The sequence below is a fragment of the Stegostoma tigrinum genome, unplaced genomic scaffold (genome assembly GCF_030684315.1).
Source record: "Stegostoma tigrinum isolate sSteTig4 unplaced genomic scaffold, sSteTig4.hap1 scaffold_499, whole genome shotgun sequence".
Classification (NCBI taxonomy): Eukaryota; Metazoa; Chordata; class Chondrichthyes; order Orectolobiformes; family Stegostomatidae; genus Stegostoma; species Stegostoma tigrinum.
The window spans coordinates 27,501-54,747 of record NW_026728429.1 but is presented as its reverse complement, the minus strand read 5'-3'; the positions used below and the strand labels follow the sequence as shown (position 1 = coordinate 54,747).

Genomic DNA, 27,247 nt, shown 5'->3' with positions numbered 1-27,247 from the left:
ACTGCAAATAAACCAGACAGCCTTCTGCAAATAAACCTTAGAATACAGCCTTTTCATGTAAACCTTAAATCACAGAGCTCTTTGTAAATAACCCTAAAACACAGGCCTCATTGTAAATAAACCCGAAAACAGAGAACTCCCCCCCGCCAGTGTATAAGCACTGCAACACAGAGCCCCCTGTATAGAAGCCATAAAGCACAGATCTACCCTGTAAATTAAGTCAAAAACATACAGGACACTGTAAAACACAGAGCCCCCTACAATTGTACACTCAAACACACAGACCGCTTCAAAATGAACTCGAACACACATCCCCCAGGAAGTAGAGAGGAAAAGACAGGCCTGAATAAAGCCGAAAACAGAGCGCACCTCTTCATGCACGCGAATACTGAGCCGACCTGTAAACTATCTGTAAGGCAGGGCCCTTCACAAATAAACCCTAAAAGACAGAGCTCGCGATAAATAAAGAGCGCCCTGTAAATAAACCCTAAAACACTGAGTAAAAACCCAAAGAACTGCGGATGTTGCAAATCAGAAAACAAATACAAAGTTGCTGCAAAAGCTCAGCAGGTCTGGCAGCATTTGTCAGTTGAAAAACAGAGAGAACCGGTTCCGGTTCGGTGACCCTTCCACAGAACCTCCCTCAGTTCTGCTGGGCTTTTCCAGAAACTTTGTTTTTGTTCCTGATTTGCAGCATCCGCAGTTATTTCAGTTTTCAATTCACCAGGCAGTCAGTAACATCAAATGGTTGTGTATCACATATTTACCAGTCAGACTCAAACACGCCGTACTCGTTCGCTCACGTGGTCTGAGAGAACAAGGTGTCGAGCCGGACGAACACAGCAGGCCAAGCAGCAGGAAAGCTGACGGTTCGGGCCTAGACCCTTCTTCAGAAAAGTGGTCACTTGTTAATCTTGTCACCTTTGCCCCTGAATATCCTGTGGTCTGCCCTGTTTACTCATATCGGTTAGCACTTAACAAGGCTTCCGGAGGCTGGCTGGTGTGTCTTTAGTGATACAGGGCCAATCGCCTTCAAATATCCTTTTCTGAGGTTTTTGTGTGACATTATATCATAAGCCTCTTTACTGTTGCACGAAAGGTCCTCTTTACCGAAGTACCCACAGCGCTCCATGTGACCACTATCGCGCTCTCATTCATTCATAACTTTACTGACCACTCACTAGGGTCCTCTGTTTACTGTTACGCATTTCATTCATTCATTCATAAAATTGCAATCTTGCCATACTTTTCACTAATAAAGGGAGACTATAAATTAAAATGTTCCTTCCACGCATTACTGCCTTTTCACAGTTTGAACTCGTGTTGCTGACAGTGTCCAAACCTGTGTCCACATCAGAGTCAATACCTGACTATGTTAATTTTCTAATCTATTCATCCATCGTGTCACCCGAAACTATGAATAATTATAATATTAATCAGCCCTCAACAAACGTCTCCCAGGACTTGAATAGCTGGCGGGACATCAAACAAGTTTCTGCTTTACCACGTCTCTGTTCGATACATATTGACTCGGGCCCGCGATCACTTTCAGAAAGTTCCTACTCTCTCTCAAAACAGCTCTTCCGTGAAATTGAGCGAGAAGAATGAGAAGGTCGGCAATAGTGAAATCTCAAGTCCCGGCCGCGGTAATCAGGCCACTGACCTTTCTGCTGTCATCAACTGATTGTCAGCCCAATCAAATCACATCGGGTTGATAATCTTTCTGGTGTCGTCTAATTTTTAAAAAATAAAAAGGATCCACACCAGTCATTGCCCTATTTCAAATACCTCAGTCCTGTCCTTGTAATAGCCCTCAATCCTGACCCGATTGGCAGTCAGACAACACTGCACGTCTACGGTACTGACCCTCTGACCATGAGGTACTCTCACAATGAGATGTTATTGTATAACATCCCATTGATTTCTATACTTCTACAAATTAAAGTCTTTTATCTGCCGACGCACAGGGATGCAGGCACTGCCCTGAAGCTTCCTGCCCAGCTCGGAATTCAGTGCAAAACTTTTGTAACTCTTTGTCTTCCCACACATCGGTATGCAGACACTGTCTTCAGCTTCCTGACTGAATACAGTTAGAATTAAACTGTGTCAAACAGGGTTCGGTGGGGAACATTTGTAAAGGTGTGAAACTTCTAAAGCATGCAATTTCTGTCGCTGACAGAGGGGCCAGGGCACTGAATTTGTGATTTCAAGTTGCCAGTGTGTCTGGCTAGAACAATCTGTCCGGATAACAACTTGAAATCTCCTCATGCCATCAGCAGCCACTTCACGAGCAATCGATACTATATCCTGTGAAAATGGGAACTGCAGATGCTGGAGAATCCAAGATAATAAAATGCGAGGCTGGACGAACACAGCAAGTCCAGCAGCATCCTGAGATGTGCTGTGTTCATCTAGCCTCACATTTTATTATCTTCGGGACTATATCCTGGTCTTTTATGTTCTTGATATAATAATTGTTTGGTATCCTGTCTTTGTCTGTTGTAGTAATTGTTTTATGTATCGTGTCATTGTAAAATGTGTAATTATTTTATGTATCATGTATTTTGTAAAGTATGAAGAGCGGGGACTGTCCGCTGCTCGGGGAGAATTACCTGCGAGACTCTGCGCTCTGTGCCGATTGTGTGATTCTCCACAGCTTGTACTTGCTTGGTAATAAAAGGATTCGTGTTTTCCGAAACAAGTCAGTGTCTTGTTATTGCAACAAATCCGTGAGGGTCTCCGAAAACGAACATGACAACAGTACTGATTCGCTGACAGTGAGGTCCTCCATCAGTACTGACCCTCTGACAATGAAGTGCTCCCTCAGTACTGATTGTCTGACAGTGAGGAACTCCCTCAATGCTGACCCTCTGACAGTGAGGTACTCCCTCAGTAGAGACCCTCTGACAGTGAGGTACTCCCTCAGTACTGACCGTCTGACAGTGAGGTACTCCCTCAGTACTGATTCTCTGACAGTGAGGTACCCCCTCAGTACTGACCCTCTGACAGTGAGGTGCTCTCTCACTCCAGTACTCTCACAGTGCTGCAATAACCATCATCCAATGGTACTCCCTCAAATCTGACTCTTTGACAAAGAGGCCCTGCCTCAGAACTGACTTGCTGACTGAGGTACTAACTCAATCCGACTAATTCGCAGTGCTGCAGTGGGAGCTGTGTTTTTTTCATGTTGATTTACAGTGGGCCTTCTGTTTTAGGCTTTATTAACTGGAGGTCCTGTGTTTTGGGGTTTGTTTACAGTCGCCTCTGCGAGTTTATTTGCAGGAGGCTTAGTTTAAGGGAGGATTTGCAGGGGGCACTGTGTTTCAGGATTTATTTACTTGGAGCTCTATGTTTTACACTTTATTTACAGGGACTCTGGCTTTTATGGTTTCTTTTACATTTTATTTCCTGAATGACCCTTCTCAGGATTTATTTAAAGGGGTGTCTGTGCTTGAGAACATATTTACAGGGTTAACAAGGTGTAGAGCTGGATAAACACAGCAGGCCAAGCAGCAGCAAATGAGCAGGAAGGCTGGCGTTTTGGGCGAGACCCTTCTTCAGAAATGGTAGGGGGAGGGGGATCTGAAATAAATAGGGAGAGGGGGGAGGCAGACAGAAAATGGATAGAGGAGAAGATCGGTGGAGAGGAGACAGACAAGCCAAAGAGGCAGGGATGGAGCCAGTAAAGGTGAATGTAGGTAGGAGTTAGGGAGAAGATAGGTCAGTCCAGGGAGGATGGACAGGCCAAGGGGGCAGGATGAGGTTAGTAGGTAGGAGATGGGGTTGGGTTTTGAGGTGGGAGGAATGACAGGTGAGGGACCCTGTACCCCAATGGTGTCAATGTGGACTTGACAAACTTCAAAATCTCCCCTCCCCTGACCGCATTCCAAAACCAGCCCAGCTGGTCCCTGCCTCCCTAACCTGTCCTTCCTCCCACCTATCCCGTCCTCCCACTTAATTTTTCCTCTATCCGTCTTCTATCGGCCTCTCCTCTCTCCCTATTTATTTCACAACCCCCTTCCCCTCCCCCATTTCTGAAGAAGGGTCTCGGCCCGAAACGTCAGCTTTTCTGCTCCTCTGGTGTTGCTTTTCCTGCTGCGTTCATCCAGCTCTTCACCTTGTGACCACAGTCACAATGATCTTTAATTGTAAACTAATCTGTCATGTAATTTGATCTGTTAAGGTTACAATGGTTCCCGTGCCTCCTCTGGAATACACAGATGCTCTCCCTCAGCTCTGTCTCTGGGAATGCAACGCTGCTTTCTTCCACGCTACCCTCAGAGATAACACCAGCTTTAAACCTAAGCCTCGCCTCAGCCCTAATGTTCACACTTGCATAAACATGAAACCTAGCCTCAGCCCTAAATCTTATTTACTGGGGGCTGTGCGTTTATGGTTATGTACTTTATGTACTTGAGCTCTGTGCTTTAGGTTTTATCTAATGTGGGTTCTGTGTTTAATAAGAACCAAAAGAACTGTGGATGCTGTAAATCAGGAACAAAAACAAAGTTGCTGGAAAAGCTCAGCAGGTCTGGCAGCATCTGTGGAGGAGAAAAACGAGTTCACTTTTCAGGTCCAACAACCCTTCCTCAGAATGGAAGGGTACCCAGGCTCGAAAAGTTAACTGATTTTTCTCCTCCACAGATGCTGTCAGACCTGCTGAGCTTTTCCAGCAACTTTGTTACTGTGTTTAATAGTTTATTTACAGAAGGTTCTGTGTTCTAGGTTTTATTTACAGGAGGTTCTGTGTTTTCGGGCTTTTTACAAGGGACTCTGTGTTTTAGGAAAATTTACGAGCGGCTCTTTGTTCTGAGTTTCTTTTTTACAGTGATCTCCGTGTTTTAGGGAATATTTACAGTGAGCTCTGATTTAGAGCTTGTTTACAGAGGGCACTGTGTTTTAGGGTTTATTTACAGGGTTTTCTGTATTTCATGGTTTATTTACAGGGTTTTCTGTGTCTTTGGGTTTGTTTACAGTGTTCTGTGTTTTAGGGTTTATTTACAGTGAACTCAGCGTTACAGGGCTTATCTTCAGGGCCCTCTCTTTTTTGGGCTGATTTACACGGTACTCTGTGATTTAGGGCATATTTACCGGAAACTCTGTGTTTTAGGGTGTACATACATATTAGAGGGTCAGTATGGAGGGAGTGCCAGGCATCAGCCCTCACCCGAACCTCAGCCCAAACCCTAACCTTCGCCATCGGCCGAACCCGAACCAGAACGGGAAAGAGCCTAAGGGGCCAAATTGTGGGTACGCACCCTTCAATGGAAGGAGAGGGGCACCTTCTTCCCCCTCTCCCCCAACCCGACCTACACCCCCACCCCCACATCCACACCCTATCCCATCCCCCATCCCAAAACCCTATTCACACTCCCCCTCTACTTTTTATTCTCAAGAGGAATCCAAAATTAGCAGTGTGCACCCATAATCCCTAATTCTGTGGGCGCGGGGGTGCTAGATAACCCCCAGATTAGGGTTGCGCCAAAATAAAAGCAGCCTCTGGCACCCTCTCGCCGTGCAACCCCCCCCCCCGCCCCACCCCGCAACCTGACCTTTATGATGAGGGGGTGGGTGCCTTCCGCCTTTAAAGGGTTGGTTTGTCGGGAGGGCGGAGATGGGGAACCGATGCTGCCTTTCGGGGACCGAGCCGGCAGATCGCAGCAAAGATGAGCACCACCACGGGCGGGCCGCCAGGGGGCTGCAGTCACAAGAAACAGCGCATGGGCCCAAGCTATGCCTGTCTTTTTGTCGGTTGCATGGAACAGTCCCTCTTCCGTAGTTACACTGGCCCGAAAACCACTTCTTCCTCAATAACATTAACGACTGTATCGGCGCTGCCTCGTGCTCCCACCAGGAGCTTGAACAGTTCATCCACTTCACCAACACCTTCCACTCCAACCAGAAGTTCACCTGGACTATTTCTAATACCTGTTCATCTGGACTGTTTCTAATACCTGTCTCACCTTCCTGGACCTCTCTGTTTCCATCGCCGGCAACGACCTAGAAACTGATATCTATTTCACCGACTCCCACAGCTACCTAGAATACATCTCCTCCCACCCACCTTCCTGCAAAAATAACATCCCCTGTTCTCAATTCCTTCACCTCCACCACACCTGCTCCCAGGATGAGGCATTCCACTCCAATACATCTCAGGTTTCCTCATATTTCAAGGACCGCAAATCCTCCCCCCGACCCCCACAGTGGTCGAGAACGCCCTTGACCATGTCTCCCACATTTCCCGTAATTCATGCCCCTTCTCTGCAATAACAACCAAAACACAATCCTCCTCATCCTCACGTACCACGCCACCAACCTCTGGATCTAACGTATCATCCTCCAACCATCATCTGCAATCCGACTCCACCAAAGACATATCTCCCTCCCCCTCCTTATCTGCTTTCTGGAGGGACCACTGTCTCTGTGACTGCCTTGTCTGCTCCGCACTCCCCTCCAGCCCCAATACACCTGGCACATTTTTCCCTGCAACTGCAAGAAGTGCTACACCTGCTCCTACAGCCCTCCCCTCACTCCCCATCCCAGGCCCTCGGAACACTTTCCACCTCAAGCAGATGTTCACCTGCACATCTGCCAATGTGGTATACTGCATCCACCGTTCGCGTTGTGGCATCCTCTACATTGGGGAAACCAAGTGGAGGCTTGGGGACCGCTTTGCAGAATACCTACACTTGGTTCGCACTCAACAACTGCGCCTCCCAGTCGCGAACTGTTTCAACTCCCCCTCCCATTCCTCAGACGACATGTCCATCTTGAGCCTCCTGCAGTGCCACAGCGATGTCACCCGAAGGTTGCAGGAACAGCATCTCATATTCCGCTTGGGAACCCTGCGGCCCAATGGTGTCAATGTGGGCTTCATAAGCTTCAAAATCTCTCCTCCCGCTACCGCATCCCAAAACCAGCCCAGCTCGCCCTTGCCTCCCTACCCTTGTCCTTCCTCCTACCTCAAGCCCCAACCTCCGTCTCCTACCTACTAACCTCATCCCGCTCCCTTGACCTGTCCATCCTCCCTGGACTGACCCAGCTCCATCCTACATCCCCATCTACACTCACCTTTACTGGCTCCATCCCCACCTCTTTGACCTGTCTGTCTCCTCTCCACCTACCTTCTCCTCTATGCATCTTCTATCCATCTCCCCGTCTCTCCCTCGTTATCTCAGAACCTCCTTCCCCTTCCCAATTTCTGAAGAAGCATCTAGGCCTGAAACATCAATCTTCCTGCTCCTCTGATGCTTGACCTGCTGTGTTCATCCACCTCTACACTTTGTTATCTCAGATTCTCCAGCATCTGCTGTTCCTACTATCTCTGCTAATGCAGAAAACTTGTTTGATATCCTGCAAGCTGTTCAAGTCCTGGGAGACGGTTGCTGAGGGCTGATTAATATTATGCTTCTTCAAACGATGACACGATGGTATTGTTCTGAATAGGTTAGAAAATTAACATGTACTCAGGGATAGACACTGATGTAGACCCACGTTTTGCAGCTGTCAGCAAAATAAAGCCGTGAGGATTAAAACTGTGAAAGGGCTGTAAATGGGGTGGAAGGAGCATTTTAATTCAGTCTCCCTTTCATAGTGAAAGAGTAGGGGTAAATGGGTGTTTATCTGGCTGGCGGTCAGTGGCTAGTAGTGTGTCTCAGGGATCAGTGTTGGGACTGCAATTGTTCACAATTGATACAGATGATTTATAGTCGGGGATGAAGTGTGGTGTGTCAACATTTGCAGATGACACTAAGCTGAGCGGTAGAGCAAAGTGTGCAGAAGAACTGAAGGCCTGCAGATGGTTATACAGTCTAAGTGAGTGGGCAATGGTCTGGCAGATGGAGTTCAATGTCAATAAATGTGAGGTCATCCATTTTGATAGGAATAACAACAAAGTAGGCTATGGTTCAAATGGTAAAAAAATTGCAGCATGTTACTGTGCAAAGTGACTTGGGTGTCGTTGTGCAGGAATCGCTCAAAGTAATATTGTAGCAGGTAATTATAAAGGCAAATAGAATTTTGTCTGTCATTGCGAGAAGGATGGAGTTTAAAAACAGGGAGGCTATGCTGCAGCTGTATAGGGTCCTGATGAAGCCTCACCTGGACTACTGTGTGCAGTTTTGGTCTCCTGACTTGAGAAGGGATATACTCTCACTGGAGGGGGCACAGAGGAGACTGACTTGGTTGATTCTAGACTTGAGAGGGTTGGAATATGAGGAGAGACTGAGTTGGCTGGGATGATACTCATTGGAATTCAGAAGACTGAGGGGAGAGTTTATAGAAACATACAAGATTATGAAGGGAATAGATAAGGTGGAGACAGGGAGGTTGTTTCCACTGGCAGGTGAAACGAGGAGGAGGCGGGTATAGCTCAAAATAAAAGGAAGCAGATGTCAGACTGAGGACAGGAGGAACTTCTTCACCCAAAGGGTTGTCAATCTGTGGAATACCCTGCCCAGTGAAGCAGTTGAAACTAGATCGCTGAATGTGTTTAAGGCAAGACCAGATCACGTTATGAACATGAAAGGAATTTAGGTTTATGGTGAGCGAGTGGGTGAGTGGAGCTGAGTCTCAAACAGGTCAGCCAGGATCTTATTGAACAGCGGGGCAGTCTCCAGGGGCCGGATGGCCTACTCCTGCTTAGTTGCCAGCGGTTCTGAGGAAGGATCACCTGACCCAAAACGTTAACTCTTTCTTTTCCCTCACAGATGCTGTCAGACTTGCTGAGCTTTTCCAGCAACTTTGGATATTTTCCCTGATTTGCAGCATCCGCAGTTCTTCCGGTTTTTACTGTGTGTTTTGGTATTTATTTACAAGGGGCTCTTTACTTACAGCCAGCTCTGTCTTTTAGGGTTTATTTGTAAGGGGTCCTGTTTTACGGATAATATACAGGTCGGCTCGATGTTGGGGTGTATTGACAGGTGCTCTGTGCCTTCGGCTTTATTGAGAAGGAGCCTGGTATTTCACCTTTTACTTCCTGGGGGATATGTGTTCGTGTTCGTTTAAAGGGGTCTCTGTATTTGAGCGTATAATTACAGGGGGTGAAGTTGATGTTGCAGAAGTTTGTTTAAACAGGACTCTGCGTTTTAGGGGTTATTTACAGTGAAGCCCGCTTTTTACGGATTATAGAAAGGTGTTTGAGGGCCTCTGTGCAGGCGGCTCCGTGTGTGAGGGCGATGAGTGCGGCTGAAGCTTGGTTTAGTTTGGGCCTGAGGTTCAGGTGAGTGCCGGATTGGGCGAGCGTGAGGTCTGAGCTTTTCCAGCAATTTTGTTTTTGTTCCTGATTTTACTGTATCCACAGTTCCTTTTAGTTTTTACTTTTTTTTAGTGTTTATCTACAGGGGGCTCTGAATGTCAGGGTTTATACACTGGGGTTCCTGTGTTTTAGGCTTTATTTCACGGGTGCTGTTTGTTTGAGGAGGCTCTATTCTTTAGTGTTCATTTACAGGGCCATCTGTGTTTGGGATTTACTCACAGTGAGCTTCGTGTTTTAGGGGTAATTTAGTGGGTTCTGTGTGTTCGGACTTAGATACGGGGGCTCTGTTTTCGGGTTTAGTTAAAGGGACCTTTTTTTAAGGAGTTATTCAGAGGGCGCTCTATGTTTTAGGGTTGGATATCAGCGACCATCTCACAATGATCACTCCCACAGATCTGACCCGCCGACAGACCTGCAATCTGTTAGTCCTGAGCATCTAATCATGTAGCACTCCCATCAATTCTGACCCTCTCATAAAGAGGCACTTTCTCACACCAACACAGTGACAATGCCACAATTCCTCACTACTGACAAAGTACTAACTTCTGACAGAGGTAATTCCTCAGTATTGAGCCTCCAATCGAAATGCAATACTTCCGTACTGACCTTCTGAATGGGTTGCTCACCATTAATTCTGAACCCGTTCCAATGAAGCTCCTCCTCTGTGTTCAGTCTCATCATAATGCACTCTGGCTGTTCTGATCCTCTGACAATGCTGCAATTATGTATGAATTATTATCTTGTATTATCAGTGCAGGACTCCCTCAATGCTTTCTCCATTACACTGAGGTCTATCGTTTATATCGGCTCCAACAAACCTGCTCTTATTTGACGGGCCAGGCATTGCTTCACTTGTACAGATTTTGTCAAGTCCTGCTGATGTTTCTGGGAGGACTTTTTCTGACACCTCCGAATTGACCCCTGACAATGTTGCACTCCCCCCTCACTTATGACCGCACCTGAGCTGCAATACCTCGGGGCTGACCTCCTAATTATGTAGCACCCATGAATTCTCAGCCCCTAAAATGAGATACTGCCTCAGTATTGACCCTCTGTTACTAATGCACTAAGTCAGAACAACCCCCCAGCAATGTGACCCTGCCTCAGAACTGACACTGAGAATGAGGCACTCCTTCAGCACTGCATCTCTAATCATACATGACATTGAGACATTCCTTGTGTACTGACCCTTTGAACAATCAGGCATTCCCTCAGTACTGACAGTCTGACGATTGTGAACTCCCTCAGTACTGGACCTCTGATAATGAGGCACTCTCGTAGTGCTGACCTCTCATAGACCTGTAACACCTCAGCCCTTATGCTCTGACAGTGTTTCAATACCTCAGTACTGACCCTCTGACAACGGGTCAGTGCCTCAGAACTGCCCCCCTGACAATAAGGGAAACCGTCATACTGACCCACTGCTTCTGAGGCCCTCCCTCCACACTGACCTCCCAGTGCAAAACTATTTCAGTACTGGCCCTTGAAATGTGAACAACTTCCTTAATTCTGTCCCCCTTAAATGGCAGCACTCCCTCAGCACTGACCCTTTTGACAATAACGCACTCCCACATTTTTGACCCTGTGACAATGAGGCACTCCCTCACCCCTGATGCTCAGACAGCGCTTCAATATCTCAGCACTGATACTGTCACTGCCTCAGCACGGACCACTTGACAATGAGACACTGGTTAAGAACTGACCTGCTCACAGAGCTGCAATACCTCAGTACTGACCCTCTCATCAAGGGACACTATCTGAATTCTGACACCTGAAAAATGAGGCACTGCCTCAGCGTTCACCCTCTGACAAACTCCTGACGACCCCCTGTGAAGACTGACAGTCTCCCTGGACCCACAATGAACACTGACACACTCCCCAGGGACTCTTTGTAAATACCTCCCCCCCCCCCCCCCCACACACACACACACAGGGGCACCCTGTAAATATTGACACACACACACACACAGGGACACCCTGAAAATATTGACACACACACACACAACCTGTGACACCCTGTAAATATTGACACACGACCTGGCAATCCCCTGTCAAGACCAACAGAGTCCCCGTGGACACACTGTGAATATTGACACATCTGTGTGACCCCCTGGAAATACTGACAAAGCCCCTGAAATCACCTGTAAAACTGACACACTCCGTGGGACCCCTTGTAAATATTGACACAGTCCCAGCAAATCCTGAAAATACTGACAGTCCCTGGGACCCTCTGCAAAGACTGACGCATTTCCCGGGGCCTCCTTTAAATACTGAAAAATTCCCGCGACCTACAGGGGTTCAGGGACTGTGTCAGTATTGACAGGGGCTCCTGGTGAGAGTGTCAGTATTTACAGGGTGTTCCGCGGAATTTGTAATTATTTACAGGTGCTCCCGGGAGTGTGTCAGTTGTTACAGGCGGTCCCATGGAGGGTCAGTATTTACAGGGCGTCTCAGGGATTGTGTCAGGATTGACAGGGAGACTTGGGGAGAGCGTCAGTAGTTCCAGGGGGGCCCGTGGACTTTGTTTTTTCAGCGGGTGTTAGGGAGAGCTACAGTATTTCAAGGTGGTCCCAGGGAGTGTGCCAGTGTTTACAGGGATTCCAGGGGAGTGTGTCAGTATGCACCGAGCCCCTATAAATTCTGACACGCTCCGCAGGACTCCCTGTAAATACTGACATAGTACCTGAGAATCCCTGAAAATGCCACCACACTCCCAGGGACCCTCTGTAAACGCTGACACATTTCCCACGGCCCGCTTTATACACTGAAAAATTCCCTCGGCCTCCTCTGCATATTGACACACATCCCCGGACCCTTGTACGTATAGACACACTCTGCGCAACTAACCACAAATACTGGGATATCCCGTAAATACCGACACACACCTCACGACACACTGTAACTGCTGTCACATTCCCTGGAATCCGCTGTAAATACTGAGAAACTCCCTGGGGCTGCATGTAAATGCGGACACATTTCCCAGGGACCCCTCCAAACACGAACACATTCCCTGGGACTTCACCTAAACACTGACACATTCCACGGAACCCCCGTAAACACTGATAAACTCCCAGGACCCCCTGGAAATAATTACACATTCCCCATTCCCCCTGTAAATACCGATACACACCCCGGAACTCCCGTCAACACTGACACACTCCACCCCCTGTAACTACCGCTACTCTCCCTGGGACACCCTGCAAACACTGATGCAATCACCGGGACCCCTGTAAATTCTGTCACACTCCTCGGGAAGCCCTCTCAATACTGACTCATTCCCCAGACACCCTTGAAATACTGGCAAAGTCCCAGAGAACCCCTGAAAATACTGCCACACTCCCCAGGGCCCTTTGTAAACACTGATATATTCCCCGAGACCAGCTGCAAATATTGACACATTCCCTGTCCCCGCTATAAGTACTGAGAAACTCCCTGGGACTCCCTGTATATAATGACACATTTCCCAGGGTCCCCTCTAAACACTGACACATTCCCCACGAGCTCCTCCAAATACTGACACACAGCCCCAGACCCCTGTACAGACCAACTCCCTGCGACCCACTGTAAATCTTGACATACTCCCTGAGACCCCCTGGAAATACCGACACACCACCCCTCCCGGGACCCCCTGGAAATACCAAAACACTGTAGGGATCCTCTGAGTCTATTCTATGATGCCCTTGTCCTGTGAATGAATAAATAAAGAAACCTGGTGAAGCCGCCAAACAGCATAGCCAGCAAGTGATAGACACAGCAAAATGATCCCACCATCAATGGATCAAATCTGAGCTCTGCAGTCCTGCCACATCTCGTCATTTACTGTGGTGCACAATTAAACAACTGATTGGACGTGAAGACTCCACACATATCCCCATCCTCAATGATGGAAGAGCCCAGCACATCAGTGCAAAAGATAAGGCTGAAGTATTCAGAGCAATCATCAGCCAGAAGGGCCAAGTGGATGATTCATCTCGGGCTCCGCCAGCATCACAGATACCGATCTTCAGGAAATTCAATTCACCCCACGTGATGTCAGGAAACACTTGGAGACACTGGATACTGCAAAGGTCACAGGCCCTGACAATATTCTGGCAATAATACTGAAGACTTGTGCTCCAGAACGTGCCGCTCCCCGTGCCAAGCTGTTGCAGTGCAGTTTCAACACTGGTATCTACCCGACAATGTGGAAAATTGCCCACCTATGTGCTGTATTGCAAACATAGGACAAATCCAACCTGGCCATATACTGCCCCATCAGGCTGTACTCAATCATCAGGAAAGTGATAGAAGGTGTCAGTAACATTGTTATCAAGCAGCACCTGCTCAGCGACGGCCAGTTTGGGTTACGTCAGGGCAGCTCAGCTCCTGACCTCATTCCAGCCTTGGTTCAAACATGGACAATACAGCTGCATTCCAGAGGGGAAGTGAGAGCTCCAGCCTTTTACAACAAGACTACATTTGACCAAGTGTGGCATCAAGAAGCCCGAGCAAAACTGGACTCAATGGGTATAAGGGGACAAATTCTCCACTTGCTGGAGTCATACCTGGCACGCAGGAAAATGAATGATCTTATTGGAGGTCAGATACCTTAGCTCCAGGGGATCCTTGCAGGAGTTTCTGGTGGCAGTGTTAGAGATATAACCATCTTCAGCTGCTTCATCAATGAACTTGCGTTCATCATAAGGCCAGAAGTTGGGATGTTCCTGATGATTGCACAATGTTCAGCATCATTCATGATTCCTCAGATCCTAAAGCAGTCCTTGTCCAAATGCAACTAGATCTGGGCAATACCCAGGCTTGGTCAGACAAGTGTAAGTTACATTCACACCACAGAAATACCAGGCAATGACCGTCACCAACAAGAGACAACCCCCTCCTTGACAAACAATTTGTTACATTCACTGCATCCCACACTGTCACCGTCGTGGGGGTGAGCTTTGAACAAAAACTGAACCAGACTCACCACATAAACACAGTGACTATAAGAGCAGGTCAGAGGTGAGGAATGCTGCGGCGATGAACTCACCTCCTGATTGCCCAAAATGTGTCCACTGTCTGCAAGGCATAAGTCAGGACTGTGATGGAATGCTCCCCATTTTCCAGGATGGCCGCATCTGTAACAACATGCAAGAAGCTTGACTCCATCCAGGACAAAGCAGCCCAGTTGACTGACACGACATCGACAATCATCCACTCCCTCCACCACCAATGATGAGCGGCCTCAGCAGCACTGTGTACGATCTACAAGATGCATGGCAGAAATTCGCCAAAGCTCCTCATGCAGTACCTTCCAAACCCATGACAGCTTCCATCTCGAAGGACAAGGGCATCAAGTACACGGGAACACCTCCTTCTATCCCACTCCAAGCCACTCGTGATTCTGACTTCGAAATATATCCGGAATACTTCACTGCGACTGTTCAAAAGATGGGAATTCCCTCCCTCATGGCACTGTGGGGGCAACCCACAGCAGGTGAACTGCAGCGGTTTGACAAGGCAGCTCACCACCAACATCTCCAGGGCAATTAGGGATGGGCAATAAATGCTGGACCAGTCAGTGACACACACATCCAACAAATAATTGAAGAAACAAACTATTATTAATTACACAGTGATTTTTCACAGTCTCACAGCCAGCCATGCCTCATATACACACATCTTAGTGACAATATGGTGACCGTAACCAGACCCACAGTGAGCCTGGGCTCATCCACACTCCTCCCAGTCACATTTCTGATTTGAAAAATACACCTTTTTCACAAGAAATCTCTTTGTATATGTACAATGTCACAACTGCAGTTGCGTTCTGTCCAGCTGCATATCAAACAAACAAATAAAGCATTGGACTTTGGCTCCACCCAACAAACCAAAGACCTCTCTCAGACATACAACAAAAATATTTACATACATGTGAGACACGGGGAGGGTCCGATTACTGAATGGACCCTCATTTACCTTCAGCAGGAAAACCTCAGACAGTGGTCCTTCCCGACTGTGCCTCGGCAGCAGCAGCCCCATCGTCCCAGTTATGCCCCAAGCTTTCAGTGCATCAGTGGTAGCAGGACGGCCAACCCCTCACTCTTTCCCAGTGGGGTCTACATGTTAATTACTCCGGGAAGCGTTTCTCTATGAGCCTGACCTGTTCTACACATCTCCCAGGAACTATATGGTAACTGTAAACAGTCTTAAAGTGAGCCCGATTGATTCACCCTCCTATCAGTAACTTGCCAATGATTATTGCCTGTTTCATAATCAGTCCAGTCTCATCTACTCTTCCTCTGAGTGAATCCTTTCTGTCCTCTTCCATTCAGCCCGTGCCTTGGAGAATACAGCCAGATTCCCCTTCAGGCTGCATTTCATTCTCCTCACTGTCTCGGTGCTGCCACATACATCACCTGTCTCTCCATTTCCCTCTGTAATAGTTCTTGTGAAACCCATCCCCCTCCCCGCCCCACCTTCCAGCTGCAATGTTGGAATATCACCACATTGGGCATTGCCATTAGTGCTCCAGCTCATTCATATTTCTTCACAAAACAGAAACACAACTCATCAACAAGACTAAGTGGCAGGCAAATGAGATACATCATACATCTAAAAACAGTTTGTTGTTCAAAAGTGGAACTAACTTTAATTTCTATGCGTATAATAGAATCAGGAAGAATAATACATATATAGCATGCAACTCATTTCACTGAACACATTTGTGCAAATAAATGATATCTCTGCAGTTCAACCAATTCCAACAGCATAACATTAGAGACAGAGCATTTGGAAATGATACAGAAATTTCAGATACAAATGATTTCACGAGGAGTACAGATTAAGATCGGGGAAACTGAACATGGTGTACACACAAAAATCCATTTCGCAATTGGAATGCCTCATTCAGGCAATTACATCTCTCTCCCTCAGTTTCAAATGGTCTTCTTCCCATTCGATTTTCTTCCACTCTCTGGGCCACCCCCAATAAGCAGTTCCCTTCCCTCCCCAGTTTAGCCTCATGCCTTCCTTTGCACTGGTATATAATGGTACCTTTCTCGTACATGTTTGATTTTCGATTAACACACCGCACTGGTTTGTGACCAGGTCGGCCAGTTGAACCTCACAGAATGAGTTGCCTGATTGGTCCATATTAACAGCCCAAATCAGGGAGCCCTGGCTGACAGATAAGTCGTGTGAGGGTCAGAGATGCTGACACCCTGGCAACTATCTCCGAATGAGGCAGTGCTAAAGTTGAAGACAGTTCATTTGTAAATAAAAGTTGAATTGGAGATCGACACTGGCCTCAGTGTATTTAAAATACATCTCCAGCACTGGGTTTGAATATTATTGTTATCCTTTTGTTATCAAACATCTCTGTGTGCAGTGATCAGCAGGGTTATAACATGGAGATGTGGGAACAGGATTGTTTAGATTCCCTACAGTGTGGAAACAGGCCCTTTGGCCCAACAAGTGCACACCAAACCTTGGAGCATCCCACCCAGACCCACGCCCCTGAACACTATGGGCAATTTAGCATGGCCAATCCACCTAGCGTGCACCTCTTTGGACTGTGGGAGGAAACCGGAGCACCTGGAGGAAACCCACGCAGACACAGGGTCAAGGTGCAAATTCCACACAAACAGTTGCCTGAGGCTGGAATTGAACCTGAGTCCCCAGTGCTGTGAAGCTGCAGTGCTCACCACTGAGCCACCGTGCCGCCCCATATCGTGTTGCTTTTGCACAAACTTTGACAAAGAGGAAAGGCCATTGATAATGGCAGATGCTGGAGAATCCAAAATAACAAAGTGTGGAGCTGGATGAACACAGCAGGCCAAGCAGCATCGCAGGAGCACAAAAGCTGACATTTCAGGTCTAGACCCTTCATCAGAGAGGGGGATGGGAGAGGGAAGTGGAATAAATAGGGAGAGGGGGGGATGCGGACCGAAGATGGAGAGAAAACAAGATAGGTAGAGAGGAGAGTACAGGTGAGGAGGGAGGGAGGGGATAGGTCAGTCCAGGGAAGACGGACAAGTCAAGGAGGCAGGATGAGGTGGGGCTTGAGGTGGGAGGAAGGGATGGGTGAGAGGAACAACAGGTTAGGGAGGCAGAGACAGGCTGGGCTGGTTTTGTGATGCAGTAGCGGGAGGGGAAGAACTGGGCTGGTTTTGGGATGCAGTTGGGGAGGGGGAGATTTTGAAGCTTGTGAAGTCCACATTGATACTATTGGGCTGCAGGGTTCCCAAGCGGATGAGGAGTTGCTGTCCTTGCAACCTTCAGGTGGCATTATTGTGGCGCTGCAGGAGGCCCATGATGGACATGTTGTCTAAGGAATGGGAGGGGGAGTTAAAATGGTTCGCGACTGGGAGGTGCAGTTATTTGTTGCGAACCGAGTGGAGGTGTTCTGCAAAGCGGTCCCCAAGCCTCCGCTTGGTTTCCTCAATGCAGAGCGGGTCAGGAGTGAGGGGGCAGGTCACTGTGAGGGGGGTCAGGACTGCAGGGGCAACTCACTGTGAGCAGGTCAGCACGGAGGGGTAGGTCGCTGAGAGCGGGTCAGGACTGCAGAGAGAAGTCGCTGTGAGCGGGTCAGGACTGCAGAGAGAAGTCGCTGTGAGCTGGTCAGGACTGCAGGGGCTAGTCACTGTCAGCGGGTCAGGACTGCAGGGGCGAGTCAGTGTGAGCGGGTCAGGACTGCAGGGGCAGGTCGCTGCGAGCGGGTCAGAACGGAGGGGACAATTCGCTGCGAGAGGGTCGGGATGGAGGGGGCAAATCGCTGTGAGCATCTCACTGAGGCACGGCATCCCATTTCACTCTGTCACGGCATCCCATTTCACTCTGTCACGGCATCCCATTTCCCACAGCCACTGCATCCCATTTCCCACAGCCACTGCATCCATGCTGCGTGGTCCATGCTGTGTATAAATGTGGCATAAAATCCTTACTTGGAAGTTCATTTCCTCTTGTAATAACATGTGGCATCATTAGCATCCTTAATCACTTGCATTTAATCGGAAAGCCTGGTACAAACACCAGATAACATGACAGTCCGAACAGAATGCATTTTCCAATGCTTTAAACATATAGTCATGTGTGTCTCAGTGAATAAAAATCCTCCTCATTTTACCCCAATTATATCTCATAATAAAGGGAGTATGTCTGAAAGTCGTCTCATCCGAAGGAAAACAGACTTGCTCCAGGAAAGCTGCTAAAATATATCAAGAAAAATATATATGAAATGATTCTAGAAATTTCTGCAACACAAAGATCAAAGGAAACAATAGTTTGATGAACACACTGTTAAGTGTTGCACTTACACATCACATTTTGGAAAACAAACCACACTGATTTTCTACTTTCTAAAAAAAATTGTTCCACGTCTTCATTATGCAGCACTGCAGTGAACTGAAAAGGTGTAGACTTTTAACCTGCAGAGAAAGCATGTGCAGAAGTTAAAACAAACAAAAAAAAGCCACTTCTGTCCTAAAAAGACAATATTATATGACAAAAGGCCAGGGAAGTTGGAGAATGCAGCATCATGCTTCCTGCAGAGATCAAGTTTTGTCTGTGTTGTAAAAAACAAAAGAACTGTGGGCACTGTAAATCAGCAACAAAAGCAGAAGTTGCTGGAAAAGCTCAGCAGGTCTGGCAGCATCAGTGAAGAGTGAGATCTGAGGAAGGGTCACAGGACGCGAAACATTAACTCTGACATTGTCTACGTCACAGTGAGTTATGTCTATTGCTTCAGCAAAATCGAACCAACTCTGAATGAAAATCAATGCTTAAGAAATATCCAAAACATCCGCTGTCCCCGTTGTGGCTTCCTCGACATTGGGGAAACGATGCAGAGGCTTGGGGACCGCTTTTCAGAACACCGACGCTCAGTTTGCAATAAACAACTGCACCTCCCAGTCACGAACCATTTCAACTCCCCCTCCCATTCCTGAGAGGACACGTCCAACCTGGGCCTCCTGCAGTGCCATAATGACGCCACCCCAAGGTTGCAGGAACAGCAACTCATATTCTGCTTGGGAACCCTGCAGCCCAATGGTATCAGTGTGGATTTCACAAGCTTCCAAATCTCCTGTCCTCCCACTGCATCCCAAAACCAGCCCAGCTCGTCCCCGCCTCCCTAACCTATTCTTCCTCTCAGCCATCCCCCCTCCCACCTCATGCCGCACCCCTATTTCCCCTCATCCCACTCCCTTGACCTGTCCGGCCTTCCCAGACTGACCTATCCCCTCCCTGCCTCCCTACCCATACTCTCCTCTCCACCTACCTTCTCCTCCATCCATCTTCCGTCCGCCTCCCCCTCTCTCCCTATTTATTCCAGTACCCGCACCCCCTCCACATTTTCTGAAGAAGGTTCTCAGCCCGAAACGTCAGCTTTTGTGCTCCTAAGATGCTGCTTGGCCTGCTGTCTTCATCCAGCTCCACACGGTGTTATCTCGCATTCTCCAGCATCTGCAATTCCCATTATCTCTCCAAAACAAAGGCTGCTGTCTTTCAAAACCCAATCTCAGATTTTGCAGATAGTCCTTACCCTGAAAAAATACCAAATACGTATAAACAGGAAAACTGGAGGTGAAACCATTCAAAAAATTTTCATTGGCACAACAAATGTTCAAACTGTAAAAGCAGGTTAAGCACCTGTATATAAGGAAACTTTAAACAGACACTTACAGCCAACAAATGTGAGAAATTTCCATTTCTTGCTGGATTACCAATTTTGCTGTTGGGAACATAGGCCTAGGCTGAGCAATGTAAATTCAAACAAGATAGCCCCCTCTCAGAACTCAACACTCACAGTCGTCGAGTTCTGTTTTCACAGGTTGGAGTATAATAGCATCAAGCACAATACACCAAATCTTCTTTGGTACCTTTTCCTTCCATAAAACTGCTTTTAGTAGATGCGCACTGAATTCATTTTATACACGTTGAACAGTTGGTAAGTTCAAGAGGCCACTTCCAGCACTTTGACTTGCATCTGCTTCATCATCAAAACAGAACAAAATAAAGGCCCACTCTTTGTAAGTCACGTTTTCCTTTTAGTGACAAGGTGAAGTGCGAGAACTGCTCACTTGATGTTAAAATCTCCTAAATATGTACCTATATATTTCAATTCTGTGAAATATGTGGAATGAGTTCGAGAGAAGGATTAATTTTCTTGTGCTGGGAGAGAGCTGGGACAGATAAAATAGGTTGAATGGCCTCCTCCCATGCCAAAAATGTCCATAACTGTTCTTGGCCCTGCTAAATTGAAGTGGCCATCCTTTCATTATGACTATGAGACGCAGCATGTTACGATAGATGGCACAATGAAGAAATCCTTTGTTATTAATGAATTTTTCAGCACTAGGCATTCTTCCGAAGTCAAATGTTCGACATATACCTGTTGCACTGACTTGGTTCCAAACAGTTATAATGTGGAGGTGCTGGTGTTGGACGAGGATAGACAAAGTCAGAGCTCACATGACATCAGGTTATAATCTGACACGTTTATTTGAAATCACACAAGCTTTGGGAGTGCAGTCCCTTCATCAGGTGCGGTCAGGGAGGAAAACACACAGTCACACAATTGATAAGCAGACAGATCAAAACATCATACAACTGGTGTGAGTGGAGTGTCAGATAATAAGTCTTCATCCAGGATGTTTGTTGGTTTGCAGATATTTTGTTGAAGAAACACACAACTTGTAGTTACAGTCAGTGTGGTATCTTATAAATTCTTGCTTTTGAAATAAAGGTTAAAACTCTAAGACAGATTCTGAACACAAGCCTCTGAACTACAAGTCAGAGTCTGACCTGAGATGTCACCTTTTGTACATTCCTGTTGCGCTGCCTGATTATCATGACAACACAGCACTGACATGGACTTTATAAACGCTTTACTTGCCTCTCACACTCTTGGTCACCTGTATAGAGTTATTATCTGACACTCCACTCACGCCAATTCTATGATCTTTTGATCTCTCTGCTGATAAGCTGTGTCTCTCTGTGGTCACCTCACTAACTGCACCTGATGAAGGGGCTGCACTCCAAAAGCTTGTGTGATTTCAAATGAACCTGTTGGACTATAAGCTGGTGTCATGTGACTTCTAACTTCAAACAGTTATAGAATGTGTCTTCAATCCTACCGTGACTTGACAATAAGTCAACTTCTTAAAATTTATAAAATGAGAATGTCAAGTGAAGTATGTCTAACCTTGAGCATTTAAAAAAGGAAATATTACAACCATAGTATAGTCAGACAGTAAAGACAGAAGGAATGATTGAATCGACTGTGTCTGACACCACACAATTAATCCCCCTGATGGAAGAAAGGTTGGCTGTGTTCTCTTTCTTCAGGAACATCCAGCTAATACCACCTTACCACTGCTTGTTTTATTCATCTGGTGTTCCATCTAATTCCTTGCAGTCTTGGTCAAACCTGCATGTAATTTATTTAAATTTTCAATGAAATAAATTTAACTTTATATTCCACAATTTTAACATTTCCTTTTAAGATTTGAACAGTTCAGTTCGTACAGTGCACATGTTGTGTTAATAATTGGAGAACATGGTGGAAAAATCAAGATATATTGACAAGTAAACAAATGGCTAACTTCTGTTTCCTTGTCAGTAATGCCTTTTGAACAGAACATAAAGTTGTGCAACTATGTAGAGATAACAATTTCAAACTGGGAAGACCACTTTGTGGTCCCCACACCAACCTCTATTCACTGCCTACTGATTGCATTACTCCGCCTTGGCAACAATGTAATATTACGCTTGTCTCAGCACAACCTTGGCATCTTGTTTATCCCATGATGAACATCCAACAACACATTCATGCAATCCCTAAAGCTGTCTCTTTACACCTTTTCAATCCTGCCTACCTGTCTCTTGTCTTGGCTCATTAGCAGTGAAACCTTCATCTGGAACTACTTCACTTCTGGACCTGACAATTCCAATGCATTCCCTGTTGGAGTCCCACATTTGACCATTGGAAACTTGACGTCGTCTAAAACTCCACTGCCCGAGTCTCACCTTGAACCAAATCCTATTCTCTGTACTTTCTACCTGACTGATACTATTAACGGTAATTTGATTAAATTCTCATTTTTGTTTCCAAATCGTTCCTTGGCTATGCCTATGGCTATTTTGGTAATCTCCACCAGTCCAACCATACTTCAGGATACCTGCACTCGTCTAATTATGTCCTCTTGCCCACTCTTGATTTCAAACGGCCCACTACTAGTTGCCAAACATTTAATTGTGTCGGCTTCAAACCCAACAAGAGACATCCTACACCTTCAGCGAGCAAACTCACATCCAGAACCTCAACCCGAGCAACAAATCTTCTCAAAACTCGCTAACTTCCTACACCTCTTAGCCTCTGTACATTTCCTCTTTTAAGGCACTTTTTAAAACAATCCTCTTTCATCAAGCTCTTGATCGTCAGAACTAAGAACTTAATAAGGCTCAGTTGTATTCTGGGATCGTGAATACTCCTTTCAGACGCCTTCAAAGTTTCCCTCCATTAAAGAGATTTTATAAGTGGTTGAAGTCATTGCCAAGCAGAGGGGGACGAATTGGGGAGTTACTTCAAAGAGCTATGATATGCCAAACGACCTCCTTCCACACTGGCCAACTCTGATTCCACAAAAACAAAAATGATTTTCAGACTTGGGAAGATCCCTCAAAAATGTCACTTCTAACCAGCTTTTGGGCAGAGTCGAGCTGCTGAGATGACAGACCAGGATTTAGGGGTACCAGGAGTGATAATATGCTGAACACAATCAAATTTTGAGGTTGTAGAATGATGTGGTCTTCATCATTTTTGACACTTTGACCATTTTCCTTCCTTTCCACAGAACAAGTCAAATAGCGGCAGCACAATGTTGCATGGACGCTCAAGCCTGCTCCACCGTCGATGATGATTGTGGCTGGTCTTCCACATCAATTAAACTTTTGCTCATATCTCATCCTCTGCTCAAAACATCGATCTATTCACGTGCAGTATCCCTCTCGCTAACTTAATGAGAATTCATTCCAATCACTGAACTCCTAACGCTGACCCACCCCAGGTCAAAAAATTCAGCTGAGATCAGGAACTGATCTCGCCTGTATGGCTGAGCTGGCTTTTAAAAAGTTTGCCAGTGAGAGAGTCTCAGTGAGAAACATTCATTAAAAAAATAATTGCATGGATTGCTCTCCAATCCTAAACTCTATTCAAATTCAGTTGGCTGAACGGTTGGTTTTTGATGCAGACTGATGCCCTGCAGAGAGGGCTCAATTGCCATACCAGTGAGCTTACCACAAAGGGTCTTCGCCTCAACCGCTCTACTTGACTGAGGCGTGGTGATCTTCAGGTTAAATCATAACCAGTTGTCTCTCTCTAAGGAGTCGCCAAATGGCGTGCTAAGACTTTACCTTTAACCCTGATAACATGGCAACAAGCAGATAACTCAGCTGATGTCACTGACTAATAGAATCCTCAATTATACTGATATTCATGTTGTGATATCATCAGAAGGCATGCTCAACTAACTTTTAATTTGCAAATTCAGTTAACAACCATTCAATCAATATTACTGAATACTCATATTACTGATGGTCTCCATACAACATTGTGGTTACATCTGTTCATAAGTGAAGTGTAATGTAATTGCACTTACTGTGGTTTTATCAATGTGATCCTGCAATGAATCAATAAGCAGGTCACCCACAGGTTGCCAATCAGTGTGGACCCCCTCAGCTGTTATCACATGAGCCTCAAGATCATCCAGAGCTTTCTGCAGTTCTTGAAGTTTCTCCAACGCCTTTTCCACCTGTTTCTGCCAGTTGCTCGCACGGGTTTTCAATTGCTCCCAATTTTCCTTCACTTCTGTTGACTGTTTGCGGACAGCTTTGGCAATTCTCTGGGCTCTCTCTTCCGGGGTAGGTTCTGGAAATATGAAATGCAAATAATTTATCAACTATTCATGATTTTGATCGATAGATTTTCTTTCTAAACCCCTTTCCTTTAAAAGGTCTCTCTGGACTTTCTCCTGAAATTGGGATATATATTATAAGACTGAAGCACATCAATGATAAATTCTGTAATCAGCTAGCAGGTCGTCGAGTCATTAACAGAGAATCACAGAGAACCAATACAAAGCCAAATAAAATTCCGCAGATATTTGAAATTTGTCACTACCAAGGAAGCTTTAAAAAAGGAAAAGGATTACTGACTAAATGGGTACAATTCTCAACAAAAGATTTGAAAAATCCTTTCAGTGTATCTTTCGTAGCTATGAGACAAACATCCAACACAAACCAACTTTCATCTTTCAGGACTGGCAAGTTAGAATGATAAACCCAAAGTCTACCCTGCACAGTTCTCTGTAGAACTCACCTAATGAGGTTGTTAAGAGATGTAGAGATACCAAAGTGCGCAGCTGGATGAACACAGCAGGCCAAGCAGCATCTTAGGAGCACCAAAGTTGACATGTTGGGCCGAGACCTTTCATCAGAAAAGGGGGAGGGGGAGAGAGTTCTGAAATAAATAGCGAGAGAGGGGGAGGCGGATCAAAGATGGACAGAGGAGAAGTTAGGTGGAGAGGAGACAGACAAGTTAAAGAGGTGGGGATGGAGCCAGTCGAGGTGAGTGTAGGTGGAGAGGTAGGGAGGGGATAGGTCAGTCCGGGGAGGACGAACAGGTCTCGGGGGCGGGAAGAGGTTAGGAGGTAGGAAATGGGGGTGGGGTTTGAGGTTGCAGGACGGGATAGGTGGGCTGGTTTTGGATGCAGCCGAAGGGAGTGTGCAGCGGATCAGGGAGTCACCTGAGGGTGGTGGGAAAAACGTCTTTGGTGGTGGGGTCGGATTGCAGATGGCAGAAGGGTCGGAGGACGAGGCATTGAATCCGGAGGTTGGTGGGGTGGTACGTGAGGGCGACGAGGACACTGTTTTGGTAGTTATTATGGGGAGCGAGTGTGAGGGATGAGGTGTGGGAAATGCGGGTGACACGGTCGAGGGCGTTTTTGACCACTGAGGAGGGGGAAGTTCCGGTCCTTGAACAACCCTCAACAGTTTCTCTTTCAATTCCTCCCACTTCCTACAGACAAACGGGGTGGCCAGGGTCGCCACATGGGCCCAAGCGATGCCTGCCTCTTTGGAGGTTACATGCAACGCTCCCTCTTCCGTACCTACACTGGCCCTCAACCCCACCTCTTCCTCCGTTACATCGATGACTGTATCGGCACCGCCTCGTGTTCCCACAAGGGGCTCCAACAGTTCATCCACTTCACCAACACCTTCCTCCCGAACTTGAAGTTCACCTGGACAATCTCTGATACCTCTCTCTCCAACCTGGACCACTCTATTTCCAACCACTGAGAAACAAATATCCATTTCAACTCCACCAATTCCCACAGCTACCAAGATTACACCTCCTCCCACCATATTCCTGCAACAATTCATCCCCTATTCCCCATTCCTTTGCCTCTGCATCTGCACTCCCAGGATGAGGTATTCTATTCCCGTATATCTCAGATGTCCTCATTTTTCAAAGACCACAACTTGCCCCGCCCTGTGGTTGATAACACCCTCGACCGTGTCTCCAGCATTTCCTGCAACAAATCCCTCTCACCCCACCCCGCAACAACAACCAAAACAAAGTCTCCCTCGTCCTGACGTACCACCCCACCAACCTCCGGATACAACGCATCATCCTGCGAAACTTTCAGATTCTCTGGGAGGCTACGGAGGAGGTGGCGGAGCCTTTGGCCTTCATCTTTGAATCCTCATCGTCTGCAGGTTTAGTACCAGAAGGCTGGAGGGTTGCAAATGTTGTGCCCTTGTTCAAAGAGGGCAGTAGAGATGACCCAGGTAATTATAAACCCAGTGAGCCTTCCGTCTGTTGCAGGAAAAGTTTTGCAAAGGATTATAAGAGATAGGATTTATAATCATCGAGCAAGCACCAATTTGATGGGAGATAGTCAACATGGATTTGTCAAGGGCAGGTCGTGTCTCACAAGCCTCATTGAGTAATTTTGGAAGGTGACCAAGCACGTGGATGAGGGTCGGGCAGTTGACGTGGTGGACATGGACTTCAGTGAAGCCTTCGATAAGGTTCCACATGGTAGGCTATTGGAGAAAACATGGAGACATGGGATTGAGGGAGATTTCGCAGGTTGGATTAGAAACTGGCTTTGGCTGAGGAGGCAACCAGTGGTGGTTGATAGAAAATATTCAGCCTGGAGTCTGGTTACTACTGGTTTGTCTCAAGGATCTGTTTTGGGACCACTGCTGTTTGTCATTTTCATAAATGACTTGGACGGAGGCATTGGTAGATTGGTTAGTAAGTTTGCAGATGACACTCAAGTCGGTGGAGTGGTGGACAATGTGGAAGAATGTTGCAAGTGACAGGTAGACTTGGATGAACTGCAGAATTGGGCGGAAAGGTGGCAGATGGAGTTCAATGCGGATGAATGTGAGGTGATTCACTTTGGGATGAATAAGAAGGCGGCAGAATATTGGGTCAATGGAAAGATTCTTGGTAGTGTTGCTGTGCAGAGGGTGTCCATCTATGTCGATCCCTGAAAATTGCCATCCAGGTTGATAGTGCTGTGAAGAAGGCTCACGGTGTTTTAGGTTTTATTGGCAGTGGGATTGAGATCCAGAGCAACTGTCCAAAAAGCTGGTGCGGTCTCATTTAGAATATTGCGTTCAGTTCTGGTCGCCCCATTACAGGAAGGATGTGGAAGCATTGGAAAAGGTGCAGAGGAGATGTTGCCTGGTCCGGAGCGAAGGTCTTCTGAAGAAAGGCTGAGGGACTTGGGTCTGTACTCATTGGAGAGAAGGTGGTTCAGAGGGGATTTAATAGAGACAGACAAGATGATCAGTGGATGAGACAGGGTGGACAGTGTGGGTCTTTTTCCGAGGATGATGACATCAGCTTGTATGAGGGGGCACAGCTAAACAGTGAGGGATAATAGATTTGAGATAGATATCAGAGGCAGGTTCTTTACTCAGAGAGTGGTAAGGATGTGG

At 46.6% G+C, this 27,247-nt stretch overlaps 1 protein-coding gene across 1 annotated transcript in view; it reads right to left on the bottom strand.

Annotated features, from left to right (window-relative positions):
* Nucleotides 1-19,613: 19,613 nt before the first annotated feature.
* The window catches only part of LOC132208658 (uncharacterized), a 28,894-nt gene continuing 21,260 nt past the window's right edge, over nucleotides 19,614-27,247 (bottom strand). Inside the window, exons 3-4 of the mRNA XM_059644092.1 lie at nucleotides 23,893-24,161; nucleotides 19,614-19,776 (exon numbers count right to left, since the gene is read on the bottom strand). Coding sequence (XP_059500075.1) covers nucleotides 19,630-19,776; nucleotides 23,893-24,161 — 416 coding nt within the window. The 3' untranslated portion in view covers nucleotides 19,614-19,629. The remainder of the gene's footprint in view (nucleotides 19,777-23,892; nucleotides 24,162-27,247) is intronic.